Here is a 16,978-nt window from a genome sequence, read left to right on the forward strand (position 1 = left end):
ACAGTGATGTCTTCCCCACTATTGTTAGTCATGCTAGTTGGATTCAAGCTAGCTTGAGAAGGCTAGCACATGCACAGCTTTTACTGTGTAGACATACTGTTACATGTGTGAGGCAAAAGGTAAGTATAATTTAAAGCTTTTCTTTTCCACGCTGTCAAAACTTCCAGACACAATCTCATGATAACACTGCCTCTGACCCCTTTTCTAGTCCCTCTGCATGCACCTCCTCAGGTATGAGGTCTTGTGCCTCTAGCTGCCTGGGCTGGGATTTTGCAATTCTGCCAGTCTCAGCCTAGTCTTGGGCTACAGCCCAGCGTACCAATGTGATTTTTCAGCAGGCCCAACTGGGCTCGGCACCTGTAAGTCTGCCCTTCAGGAGGTATGACCCTCAGTCAATACAGGGACTAGATGGCTTTCTGAGCGATCAGACAGTATTTCTTCATACAGCGCAGTGTCCACCTGTGAAACTCTTTGCCACAGGATTTTGTGAAGGCCAAGACTGTAACATGGTTCAAAAACGAACTAGGTAAGTTCATGGAGAAGAGGGTCATCAATGGCTATTAGCCAGGATGGACAGGGATGCAAAATCATGCTCTGAAGCATCCCTAGCCTCTGTTTGCCAGAAGCTGGGAATGGGAGACAGGGGATGGATCATTTGATGACTACCTGTTCTGTTCATTCCCTCTGAAGCATCTAGCATTGGCCACTGCCAGAAGACAGGATACTGGGCTAGATGGACCATTGGTCTGACCCATTATGGCCGTCCTTATGTTCTTAAAGCAAAGTACTGTTTAAACTTAACCATCACTTGGAAGCTTAAAAAGGTCCAATGGCTTCAGAGGTCCTCCTTAGGGATGTGTCTGTCAGCCTTTTGCTCCTGAACAGCTCCTGACAACTACTGTCCTCACAGCTTGAGAATGTGTTTTATCCGCCAAGAAGCCCTTTGTCTTAGGTTTCCATGCATCTACAATCTGTGATTGTAACAGGGCCATGGAGCACGATATGGGTTTGAGAGGGGGTTAGAAGCAAATGGGTCTAATATTGTCCCTCAAATGTGGGTAAATGAGTGGTTCTCTCAGACCTCTTTCCTACATATATGCAACTGACCCCTGCATGAATTCACTTTATAATCATATAGCAAACCCCCTTACATCAAATGTAGAGAGCATATGATATTCGTGAATTATTACACAGTAACTCCACGATGGTTGCATGGGCTACCTCTGTGCTACCAAAGGAGCAGTGAATAAAGCACTATTGAGAACACTGACCACCCGTAAAATTTAATCATTAAACAGAACTGGATTATGTAGATTAAATACCATTTACTGAAGTCAATCTGCAAAGAATGGTCAACAGTGAGATCAGTTGGGCAGGCAGGATGGACTTTCATAGGATCTCCTCCAAGATTTTTCACTGCTTCCCTCATGGCGGCAAAATCCACCATTGCAGGAATTCCACTAACAAAAGAACAACAAAGAAATAGCACTTTACGTGTATTATGATGCACTGACAATTCTCTAAAATAAAGCTAATTGTAGAAGCTTGTTTTTAATTCACCCTCCATATCAGCCTATTTGAATACCATCTCGTAATGCTCGTTTTACTTTGGCTAACATGTTTTAAGGAATATTAAGTATTCGTGTACTGTGTTTGTTTAAATATATCTAAATAAAAACTGTGCGCCATCCTAAGCCCAAGCATAACCATCCAACACATTTCAAAACTGAGTCAAATAGGAACATGCAAATTCCTTGGCCAACTGATTATATTTGGTATTTGCCCTTTTGTCTTGTTATGCTCCTGAACTGTAAGGAAACCTTAGCATAATGGCCACTTCTGGATGTATGGTAGCTGTACACCACCACTTTGCTATACAAATGAACGCATATGTGTTTTTCACTTATATTATAGCAGTATTCATTTCAGGATCGAAAGGCACATTACAAAAGCGGTTAAATACTGTTATCCCATTTTACAGATAAAAAACACTCTTTAAGGACAACATACAAAACTAAAGGAAAGGAAAAGAATACTGATATAAACTGAAATTTTATGAAAGTCTTATGATTTGATTTGTTAACTAAACACTTAAATCACTTCCATATATTTTTATATTACTAGGATATTTCTTAGAGAGATAAGTTGGGTGAACTAATATCTCTTATTGGACCAGCTTCTGTTTGTCAGAGAGATGAGCTTTGAGCTTACACAGAGTTCTTCTCTATTCTGCATGGCTTCTTGGCAAATAAATGACTGCCCAGCTTGGCAAAATTAAATGTGCTAAGTTTAATATTCTGTAGCTGCTTAAGGATAACCCTTTTAGCCACCTCACATCCACAAGTCTCAATAATCCATAGGTAACATTGTAATGGACAAATCTTGCTTTTCTTATTCATGTAAGAAGTCCCATTGACTTCAGTAGACTTATCAATTTATTCAGTAAAATAAGCAGGACTTGACCTTAAGTTATCACAAGTAAGATTTCTAAATATTTCATTGCATCATCACATAATCCTGCTACAGTTAAAGTGCCACTAAGCTGGTTCTTTGGCCCTTATTCTGCAAGTTACTCCATGCAGACAGAAACCTTCACCCATATGGAGTCCCAGCAAAGTTCTATGTGGGCACACACATCTGCCTTCTTGGACCAACTTGCAGAATCAGAGGCTTTATTTACAATGTAGGAACATCACTGAAAGTGCACTAACAACAAAAACTATGGATTTCCATTCACTGATGGAATGCTTAAACTTCACAAGGGCCACTTCATTTTGTTTTCAGCCCTGAGAAAAGACTGGTAACCTCACTGAGCACGGTGAACCAAGACAGATTTCGAAAACTTTTGTTAGAAAAATGTAATTAAAAAAAGAAAATATTTCACTTACGTAAAGTCTTGAAGAAGAACTCTGGCAGGATAGAAGGGCACTTCAACATTATTCTGTTTTGTTTTCCAGTCTAAAATATTCATAGCATCTTCCTTTTTTACTAAGAAGCCATCACAGTTACGGACAGCAGTTTCCAACAGTACCCGTATGGAATAAGGCAGAATATCTGGTTATGGGAAAGTAAATGAATTAGTCAAGGAAACACTTTTAACCTATATATGTTTTAACAAATAGCACCTTACTATACTAAAGAGATTTGACAAATCATGCAGTGAAATTAATTCCAACCCCATCAGAGCACAAGAATACAATCCAGTTACAAGGAAACACTAAATCAATGTGCATTTGTTCTCTATTATTATTTTATAGCATTCAGAAGGGTGCAACAATGTTTCACGGAAGAGAGGAAGACCTGGTCCTTAGTATAAAAGCTTATGAAAAAAATGGCCTTGATCCAAAAATGATCTTTGAATATGTGAATCCAGGCAGAGCCCCACAGAAGTCAATGGGATACCACCCAAGTGTAGAGGTCCAATTGTACAGAGCTCATTGCAGGGTCAGGACATTATTAGAGATGGACCAAAATATGTGAGGGTGACAAACAGTCAAGTTAGGATGAGGCTACAGCAGTATGGTTAGGAGTGTGCACATCTGGGAGGGTTGGGGATTTTGTTTTTAAATATATAAAACAAACACTGAATAGTGAGTCACTTATTGTAGGCACTACAGAAGAGGTGAGTTTTCAAGGAGGATTTGAATGGAAGAGAATAATGGCTTGATTGAACAGTGAAGCAATGATATTCCATGTATAGGGTGAATTTAATGCCAGAATATGGATCGCTATGTGCAGTTTCCTCTTCATTCACAGAAGGTGACAGTAAGACAAGAAATAATCTCGGTGTGGGCTCTAAAAGTGGGAGATATCTAGACCTAAACTGATTAATATAAAGTAACAGCAAAGTAAAAAATTGGGAGCTTTCAAGGAAGAGAAAACACAGGGGAGGGACAGATTAAAAAAAAGAAAGGGCTGCCAGTCACCACTGAAGGCAGTAAAGGAGCTCTTAGGTACTAAATTAGGTACGATCATTCACTCACAAACATCATTCCATTCAGCAATAATTCAGGTGGTCAAATGAGAGTACAGTAATAGGGGGAAATAAAGGATGCTAGGTAACTGGTCGAACAGGTTCACGTATTAGTGTTTCAGCTCTAGAGACCAAAGCTCAGATCTGAATGTTAACAAACACATGAAATGGCAGTTTCAACCAAGTCCATGGACTTTGCCTGCCTACAAACTATTGCTTCAGGGTTTGGTGGCTTATGCTACATTAGATACATTTTACAAGGCACTCACTGTAATTCTCTAATTAGATGATTCATATGAAAAGCAAATTGTACAGAAATCTGATTAAAATAAATGTGGTGTAATGTCAGCACTAAGTGCGTTTAATATTCAAACTACCAGAACAAAGTGATCTTATTTCCCTGTCAGTTGTGTTCTTCCCTTTAATGAAGAATAAAGGCATTCCAATACACTACCATACACACACACACACACACACACACACACACACACACACACACACACACACACACACACAGAGTGTGTGTGTTCGTGTTCATTCAAGAGCTGTCCAGAAAAGGTTTTTCAGTCTTAGTCACCTAGCTACATTTTTTTTCATAACTGAATACTTCTGCTCCCACTTTAAATATTAAGACAATCAGACTCTCTATAGCAATTTGGAATCAAAGAACTCAATTGAACTTTTAAACTGCAGGACAGAGAGTCACAAAGGAGATCCAGGATGTATGACCGGTAAGATGCAGGCGCTAGGATTCCTACCAGAATGCTGTCTCGGGGCTCGGCTTTGGAATTCTATCTTTCATAACAGTCTCTGTCTGTTTTAATGCGTGTTTGATAACTCTGAAGGGACATCTCCTTCTCCCTCTCCCAACTCAACACTCTGACTGTTGGAGAGAGTCACTATTAGTCTACTCCACAGTCTCCATTTACACAGTCCTTTGCCCTAAATTGCTCCAGTGATTTCTGCGGCTTCTCATAGCTTTCCAAAGCATTCAGACAGAAAGTGAAATAATTCTGTTCAATTTCACTGCTGTCCTTAAGACTCTGAAAAGCACCGGTGAAACTGACTGGTTTTCTTAATTCTTCTCTACTGATACTGCTTGAAAAGCTATGAGTAGAGACAGAGGAGCTGTCTGTCTGCTGTTCACATTTACGTTTATCTTCATATCTTTGCTGCCATTCGAACTAGAGGTTTTTGGTTTTTTTGGAATTGCTGAAGAGGAGAGATATGGGATAGCAAGAAACAGTGCAAAAGAGACAAGGCTAACAGCAGTAGTCCTACTGAACAGAACTGGGCTTAGGAAAGTCATCAGCAACCAAGACTATTTGGAGGAAGCCCACTCCCCTGACAAAGTTCACCTCACAAAATGCATGAAACCTGAGTGATGTATGTGTAGTTTTCTACTTATTAGATGAACAGCCTTGTGAGAGAGAAGTCAACTGCGTGTCAGGACAAAGGTGTACTTGAAGAACTCTATGAGAAAACTTTCATAAAGTCTGTCTGGCTCTAGCTGGTTTCATCATTTTCATGAACACAAGTTCACCCAAAAAATTAAAATCAAGATGTGACACTTAGACAGAGAATATCAGGGTTGGAAGGGACGTCAGGAGGTCATCGAGTCCAACCCCCTGCTCAAAGCAGGACCAATCCCCAGACAGATTTTTGCCTCAGATCCCTAAATGGCCCCCTGAATATCATGGGCAAATCTTATGGAATTAAACCTTACTGAACTACATTTCACACCTTTAGGATCCACTGTATTGAAAATGCTGTTTGTGCACTATCGTGGAATTGTATGGAAATTCTTTAGGAGGTGGAAGGATTACTGCAATCTCTGAGAGATATTAGGAATTTCAAAGGACTTTTTGGAACAATACACATGAAGTGGATTTCCTACGAAATACCTGGGGGGTGCGGGAGGGTCAGAGGAATGCAAATGACCCACTATGAATCCATCCTTTTGAAGCTAAGCCCTAGGGAGAGAAACCAATTGTCTACTGATTGTCTACTTCAGTTCAAATACCTCCAAACTGTATAAAGAGAGCCTAAATTCTTCACATGTGCACTAGTTTTGAGCGAAGGCTGTTATGAACTTGTGACCACAAAAGAAACCTCTTTGGAGGGGTGCTGAAGGACTCACTTGCCAGAGCTCATCCTAAAGACAGCTGGACTGATCTCTGGTAAGCTTATTAGCATGCATGTAGGTTCTTTTATTTCTTTAATGTTTTCTCTGTAATGTTTATACCCAAAGAATAAATATTCTTGCATAGGAAGTGCTGTTTAGTAACTTATGACTGTGGCAATTGCACTGTTAACCATCTCTGAGAAAAAAGGCAAAGCAGGCAGTCTGACTTTGACAGTGAATTCACAGTATAATCAAGGAACTTTTCAGGCAGGAAATACCCAGTCAGGAGGGAGAAAGAGATGGGTCTCCACCCAGGAAAGACAACAGTGAGGGAGCCAGAAACCTGGCAGCAGGTACGCTTGTTGGACCATGCACGGAAATAAAGATGCTTTGGGCCCTAAACTGTGACACAAAGAAACCCTCAAAAGAAATATGAGATTGTCATTAAAGTAAATGAGTCAATGATGCATAATTCTTCTGCGTGTATGTGACTACGATGAATACATTTCTGTAAAAACTTTTATTTACATGTGAGGTAATACAGAGTTTATGTTTTTGTCACCGCTTGTTAATTCCATAACAGAAATGATTATTTTCTGTAATGAAAATGTTTTTTTTATTACTATATTAACTATTATGCCTATAAAAGGCCAAGAAGTATCCCTCGCTTAACCAAACTTTTCCACTAAGGGAAAAGTATCATTCCTTTTATCTCACTTAAAGCAAATTATTAATCAACTTAATAAAACAGCATGTTTAGGGTAAAATTACACGCTTTCATACAAACCTACTAAAGACAATGTAGTCACATAACTGATGCATATTTACTAGTGGAACCATACTACTAAAAGGCTATTAAAAAGTAGTATTACCATACTTGGTGCCCCCAAGTTTAGCGATATTGTAGAACTTCTTCTCTGGATTGTCATTTAATGTTTCAATTAAGTACTGGAACGGGCATTCTGAAAAATAATGCAGCAAATTATTACATGGAAAGAAAGGATGGTGCAGTGGTTCAAGCAGTAGCCTGGGGCTCAACAGAATGCAGTTCTATTCCCTGTTTCACCACAGATATCCCTGTGTGACCTTGGACAAATCACTCAGGGCCAGATATTTAGGCATTTAAATTTGCAGATAGGTACCTAGTGGGATTTTCAAAACCTCTTAGGGAGTCAGGCACTCGATGGGAATTAGACACCTAGGAAACTTTGTAAATCCCACTAGGTACCTAAATAGCACTAAAAATCTGCAAAAACAACAAGAACTTGTGGCACCTTAGAGACAAACAAATGTATTTAGGCACAAGCTTTCATGGGCTAAAACCCACTTCATCTGCATCTTTAGATGCCTAAAAATCTGGCATCTAGTCTCAGTTCCCCATCTGCAAAATGATTGTTCCCTGCCTCCCAGGGGAGTTGTGAGGATAAGTACTATGGTAACAAGAGCCATATAAGTACCTAAAGATAATGGACAGAAATGCACTTTATAACAGACCTTATTTAAAAAGTGAAGATAAAAAATCTGTAGAAAAGAACTGCGAATTAATTTGAAATTGTTTTCAGAAGGAATGGAATTTACAGAAATAATATTTATTGCCACTCAAATAAAATTAAATTAAATGAACATCAGTAATATCTCTTAGGAAGGCCTAAAGAACTCAATATAGTTTAAGAAATTCAAATTTGGTTTTAAAACAAAAGTTAAAACTGTGACACCACCCCACTCACAGTCCTACAAACATTTACACTGAAATCAATGGAATAACTCCAGTGAGTAAAGTTAAGTATATGCATAAGTTTTTGCAGACAGATGGCTTTGTTGATTTTAAAAGACTGTATCAGCAATAGAAGCTTCTCTTTTTTAGTAGGTTGCCACATTTTCACCTCCTACTTTGCTACATTTTCATTGTAATGTAAATGCAGCATCATGGGTACTTTACACATTATTTTGCTTTGATAGTAAGATCTCTGGTAAGGCCCTGAATCTGCAAACATGCTCAAATAATCCATTTATGGGCAAAACGTTACTCACGTGCTTAAATGTTTGCAGGACAATGAACTTAAAGAGGAACCAGAAATGGTCAACAAAAATAACTGAAGGATTTGGAGATACTAGTTTTAAAAAAGGGAGCAAGACACTTAGTGAGATAGGGCATCTATTCACAAATATTTAAAGTGAGGCAGCTTAATAAATAGTAACAGCATGAACGTACACCCTTCAACCTTTTGAAGTAATGAACTGCACAGGACTCTGTTATCTACACGGTGAGCTTTTCAATTAAAGACTTAAAAACAAAGCCCTGTCTGCTCTGTGCCTCTCTATTGTAAAAGGTACCCAAGAAGAGTACAAGTATGAGATCCATTGTTTTCAACCCATTTCTGATCCATGACTTGGAAAAGAGCCCAATAAGGGTTGAGAGACTTGGGTCACAGAAAGGCCTGACTTGAGAAATTTGGGGCCCAGTACATCATGTTCGCTGGGACTCCTCCAGCTCATTCATAACAGGTGTTTCGAGGGCCCATCTCAGCTCAGGGTCCAGTATAGCTGTCACCATCCCCCCTCCAATCACAGGACAGTTTTTTGGCCATTTCGCTGTGGGGGGGGGGGGGGGGGAGAAGTCAGCAGCACCGGGCCCCTGATCGGCAGCTGAGAGGCGTGCAGACAAGGAGGGGCACGGGGGGGGGGGTGAAGGCTAAGAGCTCCCCTGGGATGGGGTGTGGGGCAGCAGCAGGGGCCGCTACGCAGCACCGTTAGATCGATAGGGAGCGGTGCCAGGAGCGAGGGGGCAGCTGCTCGCGGTGCCGCTCAGTGGTGCCCACGGGCGGCTCTCCACGCCGCCTCAGGCTCTGCCTCGGGCCCTGCCCAGAGGAGAAGGGACTCACCCCCACTCGGCCGAGCCCCCCCGCCCGGGGACTGCGAGCCTGCCGGTGCAAGCCGGTGAGAGCGGAAAGGGGCCGAACAAAGGACGGGAGATAGTGGAGGCGGCTGCGGGGGGGTGGCAGCGACGGCGTCGAAAGCGGAGCCGGTCCGGGGGGCGGGGGGGTGATGAGACGATAAAGGCACCGGGGGCAATAACCATCCCTCCGGGGGCATCTGCGAGCAGGGGCCGCGGGCCCAGGCCGGGGGAGCTGGGGCTGAGGTACAAGCCAGGCCGCGAACTGCAAGGGGGAGGGTCGCACCAGACCAGGAACGCGGGGGCGCCAGGCTGAAGCGGGGCCCTTCGGGAGCTGAATCGCCCCTCCCCCGCCAAGATCGGCTCGCACTGACCTGGCCTTGCAGGGTCCATCGCTAGCGACCATATTAACTCTACGTGGGGAGGGGGAAGAGGAAGACTCGGGGAGGGGGCCGTGGGGGCGGAGCCATCACCAAACATCGCGAGACTGGAAATGAGTTTTGCCCATCCGATTAGTTGACACAGCTCGCGCGAGACCTTGGGTCCTGGCAATAAAGGAAAAACAGCGGGGATCTCGTGAGAATGAGCTGGGGGGAGGGGAAGATACTGTGCCGGCCGCTCTCGCGATAGTTCCAGGCTCAATAAAGGAGGGGGTGGGGTTGCTTGGAGGAAGTGTCTTTACTGGTGGCTTAGGTGCCCCGTCAGGGTAGCCTGAGTCTGGGCGTGAGTCAGCTTCAGGCTACTCGCTTGTTCCGTGCGCTGGGGCCCTGGCGAGCCCGGGGTTGTGCTGGGCTACGCGGGAGCGGGAGGGGCTGACGGGGCGTGGAACCCTGAGCTATGCCCCAGCCAGCGAGCATTGGGGGTGAAAGGGGGTGGCCCTGAGGGCGGCTTCCAGGTCACATCCAGCTGGGCGTTTCACAGAGGGCGGGGTGGGTGCTCGGCTTCATTTCATGTGTCCGTGGGTGCTGCCAGGAGCTTGGGGAAACTGCTTTTTAGTGACCCTTCCATTCTGGGTCTAGTTCTGGTCAGTATCTTCATTGAAGATTTAGATAATGGTATAGAGAGTAAACATATAAAATCTGTGATGGACACAAGCTGGGAAGAGTTGCAAGTTTTTTAGAGGACATGATTAAAATGCAAAATGATCTGGACAAACTGGATAAATAGTCTGAAGAAAGTACGCTGACATTCAATAAGGACAGATGCAAAGTACTCCACTTAGGAAGGAACAATCAGTTGCACACATACAAAATGGGAAATGACTGCCTAGGAAGGAGAACAGGAAAGGAATATGTGGGTCGTAATGGATCACAAACTGACTATGAGTCCACAGTGTAATGGTGTTGCCAAAAAAAGCAAACATTCTGGGCTGTATTAGCAGGAGTGTTGTAAGCAAGACACAAGAAATAATTCTACTGTATTCTGCATTGATTAGGCCTCAACTGGAATATTGTGCCCAGTTCTAGGTGCCACATTTCAGGAAAGGTGTGGACAAATTGGAGAAAATCTGGAGTAGAGCAACAAAAAGGATTAAAGGTCTAGGAAACATGACCCATGAAGGAAGATTGAAAAAATTGTGTTTGTTTAGTCTGGAGAAAAGACTACTGAGAGGAGACATGATAACATTTTTCAAGTACATAAAAGGTTCTTACAAGGAAGAGAGAGAAAAATAGTTCTCCCTAACCTCTGTGGATAGGACAAAAAGCAATTGGACAATTGCAGCAAGGGCAGTTTAGGTTGGATACGAGGAAAAACTTCCTAATTATCAGGGTTGTTATGCACTAGAATAAATTGCCTAGGGAGGTTGTGGAATTCCCATCATTGGAGATTTTTAAGAGCAGGTTAGCAGGGGACTGAACTAGATGACCTCTTGAAGTCCCTTCCGTCTTAATGAGTCTATGTTTCCCTTGTCCCTCCGACTGGATGTTCTATTGTTCCTCCAGCACTGAGCATGTTAGCAAACCAAAGAGCTCTGTGCCCTGCTGTTATCTGCTTGAAGAGTGATGCACAAACTATTGCAATGTGGTCCAATCACCTGAGATCCCAGATCTGGAGCTCATGCTAAATACAAGTGAAATTGACTAGTCCATTCTCATTGGCCAAGCTGAATTGACTGTGAAAAGTAAAAAGAATAGATAATAATTAGTAAATTAAGCTTCATTAATTCTATAATTTAATAAAGTGGATTAGTAATGCAGCAGAGGAAAGGGGTTTTTTTTAATAAAGGGACACAGTCACCTTGAAATCAAGTCAATAAACAAATTTAAAGTAGTTGGAGGTGTTACTTGTAAGGTCAATAAGAACTGAAATTCAGAGTGAAGAAAAAAAGAGTTCATAATTCATGTCCTCCCCACAGCTGTGCAATGTCCAAAATCAAATATTTGAGCTTCCAGGTAGAAAAGATTGGGACAGATCTGTTTTTCCTGGAATAGCAGATGTAAATTACATCCTCCCTGACCAACATTGCCCCCATGCCATTTTGGGTCCTTGGGAGTATGCAAGAGTGTGAATTCTTTGCACCATTGCAATCTTCCCCCAGTGAACTTTTTGTCAACGAAGTCCCTCCACGTTCAGTTATGGAAGGTGGCCCACAGGAGACTGTGTACCAGCTACTCCGTTGTTAGGCTGTCTGAACAGACACTTGCTTAAAGGACTTCACCATCTCCACACTACTCAGATTCATGTCTTTGGACATTTTATATCTTTAGGACCTCAGATGATTTGCTGTGGGTTTGGAATCCCATTACTGGCTTATCAGAAGAAACAAATGACCATTGCCTTTTAATCTTCTTGGTCATAGTAATTTTGGAGTTTTAGCCCCTGAAGAACAGCAGATATGCTGTAGCAGAGACAAAATGTGTTGCAACTAGGAGCTCCCCCCCCACCACCTTATTTTGACTATTGGGATTTATTTTTCCTTTTCTCTCCCTTTTTTGAACATATTACACAACATATCTTTTGGTTATATCTTTATTTCAGATGTTAATATATGTATATAAGATAGGAATCAGACTCCTCTATGCACAATTTTTTCACCTTTTCTTTTCAATACAAAAATGTATTTTAAAAAATAGATCTACCCTTGGTTGATATGTCTGTATGCATTAAAATCCTCTTGCCTCACCTTCTGAAATGTCTGTCACAGCTTGTGGAGTGCAGAATTATGTTCAGGAGAAGGGGTCTGAACAAACCCCGCTTTGTCACATAGATGTCACTAAAGAGCTAAAATTACTAAGAGCTGAGATCACTGAGTGCTGTGTTAACTAGTGGGGGAGCCTGAAGATATATTGCTAAGCAGCTGGCAGAGTGGAGCGGTTTGTGGGATGGTTGGAGCAGCCCATGGGATGGCGAGTGGAGTGAAGTGGGGCAGAGTGGAGCAGTTCGTGGGACGGCTGGAGTGGCTCACGGGATGGCTGGTGGAGTGGAGCGGCTCATGATGAAGGCTGCAGCAGAACCCCACAGAGAGGCAGGCCAGTCGGCCTCGGATCACGTCAGGTGCCTCTTAACACCTGTGTGCCCCTTTCTCGCCCCCCCATTTCCACCCAGCTGGAGGTGGGGTGGAGTAGAACTCTGCAGATAAACTTTTGAATGCTGGGGCTGCACTGACCAGGGACAGAGACTTTTGGGTGATTTTTGGGTTGCTGGACTCAAGAGACTTTTGGGACTTCAGGGTGATCTTTTGGGTGGTTGGACTTAAGACCCTGAGGGGAAAAGGATACTGCCAAACTTACTTGGGGGTGGGTCTTTTGCTTATGGTTTGTGTTATAAATCCTGTTTGTAGTGTTTCTCCAAAATAATGCCACATTGTTTCCCTCCTTTATTAAAAGGATTTTGCTACACTCAGGGCTGGTCTACACTGAGGGGGAGGATCTATCTAAGATACGCAACTTCAGCTATGTGAATAGCGTAGCTAAAGTCAAAGAATCTTAGATTGATTTACCTCTCGTCCTCACAGTGCAGAATTGACATCTGCGGCTCCCCCTGTCGACTCCGCTACCACCGTTCACACTGGTGGAGTTCCGGAGTCGACGGGAGCGCTTTTGGGGATCGATATATTGCATCTAGATGAGATGCGATATATCGATCCCCGAGAAATTGATTGCTACTCGCCGATACGGCGGGTAGTCTAGACGTACCCTCAGACTCTGTGCTTGCGAGAGGGGAAGTATTGCCTCCTAGAGGCAGCCGGTGGGTGGTATGTAATTGTGCCAGGTCACTGGGTGGGGGCTCGAGCCGGTTTTGCATTGAGTTATTGAAACGGAACCCCTAGGTACTGAACCTGGCCCTTGTTGCTGCCAACTCAGAGGGCCAGAAGGGTTACATTTAGTAGTTACCGGGACTGACCACTGTAATTAAGTCAGTGTTAAACTTCAACTAACCCTTTATTCAATTACTCATAACTTTACTGAGATTCCTTTTTAGTTTGAAATTTCTTAGGCTCTGTTTCAGTCCACAAATAACTTTATTTTAGTGGGGTGCTGTGTGCATGCACGCATGTGCTGTGAGAGGTTGGGAACAAATATATCCATCTCAGCATCCCTCTCTTCTAATCCAGCTGGAATTCTTGCACGCATGTGAGACTTTTTCTGTATTGTTTTTTATAAACACCTGCATTGAAGGCTGACTACAGTCTTGCATCACCTGACACTGCCATTAATCAGGAAAAGATAGGAGAAGCTTAGCATTATTGCAGTGTTAGGGTTATAATCAAGCAGTCAAGTCAGGAACTTCTGGAAGTTAGTTCTATTGAGTGTTTAATTCTGCTCTGGTGCACATGTATTTTTTGTGTGTCCCTGTTTTGTTCATTAACACAGCATTGAATCCATGTAATAAAATATACAGGATAGACACTGTGGCAGAGTTAATATTATAGTTCAGAGTTCAACAAACATTTGATGATTTTTGAATTTGATGACTTCTGAGCACTTGATTTCACAGACTTAATTTTCATTAACACTAGGCTTTTGGGGATTTCCAGTTGGGGAATAAGGATGGCTGTGCCTGCTTCTTCATACGCTGCCTCCGGGAAGTGGATTTGTTTTTGCTTTTTAAGTGTTTCGTGATCTTGAATGTTGGTGGCTATAGCCCTTTTTTTTTTTTTTTTTGTCTCTCCTGTTTCTGTAGTCCTATGAAAGAGTGAGCAAGCGGCTGCACCAGTGTTTCCAAGCCTGGGTGAACAAATGGACCAAGGAGCATGTGACCCGTGAAATGGCAGCTGAGACAAACAAGTGGCTAATTGGAGAAGGGTTGGAGGGTTTGGTGCCCTGTACCACTACCTGTGATACAGAGACCCTGCACTTTGTGAGCATTAACAAGTACCATGTCAAATACAGCACAGTATTCAAGACACCGTAAAGTCCCTGAAAGAGGGAAGATCGTGTGTGTGTGTGTGTGTGTGTGTGTGTGTGTGTGTGTATCAAGGAAACAAGGAAGATGCCTTTCTCCCGTCACTGTGTATCTCCGTAACATGGCCAGTTGACTAGTGCAAAACTGGTACAGTCTGTCACCAGCGTGATTTGGTTTAGGAAAACAAATCTCTACAAACCTAAGCTCGAACTGTTGCCAACAGGCCTCTGACTTCAGCGTGCACTGTGGAGGGAAGGACCCTTTTCAGAACTGAGTGATCCTAGAGAAATGCAGCTAGCTCGTATGCACCAGCAGTTTTGAGACTAACTCCTCAATGGCCTGAGCTTCAAGGGAAGAGAACTGGATGTTGCGCACATCCTGACCGGAGTGGTGCATTTAAAGTTACATACTCAGATATGTCGTGAAACCCAGAAGTGCCTATCGCAACTGGATTCTCCTCTGTTAAGCTGCTGCAGGTTTGCCAGGATCTCACCCGGGGTCACCCATCTGTGCAGTCCAGCTGTTGAGAACACCATCTCCTGGATCTGACCCTCGACTCCTCCCTTCTTCCCCCTGCTGGACTCCTGATTCAGCCAGTTCAGATTGATCTGTCCTTTCTAGTGCCAGTGGGATTGTTTTGTACCTGCTTCTTTCCTAGTCTTTCCTAGTGCCATGCGCCAGCTTTTCATACACATACGCACACACAGCAGAAACAACACAATTTTAACATGTTCCCCTTCCTTTTTGTAAATAAATGTACATATTGTCAGTTTTTTTTGTTTTTTATTAAAGGAAGTTTGCTTGATGTGCTAGCATAACTGTACCACCTTCTTGTGTACCATAGTACCAGGCGGCTTGAGAGTTAGTACCTACAAACAGACCTATGGAGACGTTTATTACACTTTTTTCCAAAGGGAATTATCATTGTAGTGCTTTTGTGTGGAAACTTTTCTCTCCTTTCATTTGTAAATAAAAATACGTCTTGGTTCTTATTGAGGAAGACACTCGCTCACTCACGGCCCTGTTCCTGTTCTGAAAGGCACCATGCAGCATGCAGTTTGCAGTGCGGAGAGGGGCATTTGACCATTTTATTATTGGCTTCACAATCTGAGGGGAGAAGGTGGAGGCAATGTGTGTGTTTTGTGGTGAACATGACCATGTTCTAAGCAGCCTGTTAAGATATATAAATATTTATTATATAACTTTTAATTTTTTTTTATTATTATTTTGGGTGGGTAATTTTTATCCACCTGGTCTTCCAGCTCAGAGAACCTTCGCTTTTGGGATGTGTTGCTGAGCTACCTAGCTGGGGTTGATTGTGCTTATGTATTTTCCCTCTCAGTATTGGTGAAAACATCCTAAGTATTCATTAGAGCTGCTTTATGTGTGTGTGTGTGTGTGTGTGTGTGTGTGTGTGTGTGAGAGAGAGAGAGAGAGAGAGAGAGGGAGAGAGAGGGAGAAAGGCAAGGTGGGTAGGCTGTGTGATGCATTTCACTAGTGAAATCCACAAATGGGATATATAATTTTTTTAAGCATAGAAGTTTAGTGCTGGCACATATTTAAGCATTGGAAGATTTTGGTTTTCAGACAAGTTGGCACAGACTTCGTAAGCCACGACAGACCCAACTGCACTGTCTCTCCTCCTCAAAAGAGGCATCTTTTCCTTGCACAGAACAATATTGCCAGTTGTGCCCGAACAGCTTCCGTTGTCTCAACTGGAGAGCTGTGAATGCAGCTTTGCTGCTTTTCAAAGTCCACTTCTGAAATCTTTTCCAGGGATTTCAAGACAGCTGGTTTCCTCCTCAGAATTGAGTTCTTTTACCTTCCGCAGCAGAGAGATGGAGAAGTTGGGGAGAGAGGGTTGGCGGAGGGCAATCGCTCCAGCCTTTGTGCAGCCTGGCAGAGTGGTGAAAATGCATGGCCTATAAGGGTCACTAGTCATTGGCAGCCAATGTACAGAGAGTAGTTCCAGCCATGGTGATGAATGGGAGCATCCTATGGAGAGAGGAAAAGAGAGTAAAGAGCCCATGGGGGAGTTTTCAGAGTTTGCCAGCAATAAGTTACCTGTCCCATATCTCCTCCTTTTGCTGTGTTCAGACAGGAAGGGGATTTTATTGTGTCCTCTTCCATTTCAAAGGTTTTACACACACTCCCCTGCATCTCACCCCACCCTCAGGTGTTTCTTTTCAATGTATGTTAAAGCTGATCTGGAAGTGGAAGTCTGGATGATTTAGACTTTACCAGCTTGGAAGTAACAGCTGCTGCTGCTTTGTGGGTGTTTTGTCCAAAAGTCTGTGCTTGCATGTTGTTTGAGCGGAATGGGGTTAACATGGCGGGATTCCTGCTGTTCAAGGTACCCAGGAAAAAAACCCAATGAAACAAGGAGATCTCCTCCAGCAGCAGGGTTTTCACCTACAGCTTTTTCATCCCTCCCAATGTCTGACTTCTGAGCTCCATGCTCTGATCCCAGCCTGTACAATAGCAAAGATTTCTTTTTATTGCTTTTTGTATTCTGTAATGTGATCCTTGGCCACCTATCCATGTGATGATTTCTATACAAATGTTGTAAACTTGACTGTAGTGCAGTATTTCCATTAACATATCAGGGCTGACCATTGTCTACAGATTTTTCTTCCTTCTT

At 43.0% G+C, this 16,978-nt stretch overlaps 1 protein-coding gene across 2 annotated transcripts in view; it reads right to left on the reverse strand.

The window, feature by feature from the left end:
• The window catches only part of IREB2 (iron responsive element binding protein 2), a 37,725-nt gene extending 28,130 nt beyond the window's left edge, over positions 1-9,595 (reverse strand). The window contains exons 1-4 of one of the 2 annotated variants that reach the window (XR_007776195.1): positions 9,366-9,595; positions 6,971-7,060; positions 2,889-3,054; positions 1,323-1,460 (exon numbers count right to left, since the gene is read on the reverse strand). Coding sequence is in view for 1 of the 2 variants with exons in the window: in XM_050966980.1 (XP_050822937.1) it covers positions 1,323-1,460; positions 2,889-3,054; positions 6,971-7,060; positions 9,366-9,471 (500 nt within the window). In the remaining variant the exon portion in view is untranslated. The remainder of the gene's footprint in view (positions 1-1,322; positions 1,461-2,888; positions 3,055-6,970; positions 7,061-9,365) is intronic. The other variant, XM_050966980.1, reaches the window with a different exon arrangement.
• Between the last annotated feature and the right edge of the window lie 7,383 nt (positions 9,596-16,978).

The sequence above is a fragment of the Gopherus flavomarginatus genome, chromosome 9, assembly GCF_025201925.1.
Source record: "Gopherus flavomarginatus isolate rGopFla2 chromosome 9, rGopFla2.mat.asm, whole genome shotgun sequence".
In the NCBI taxonomy this organism is placed as follows: Eukaryota; Metazoa; Chordata; order Testudines; family Testudinidae; genus Gopherus; species Gopherus flavomarginatus.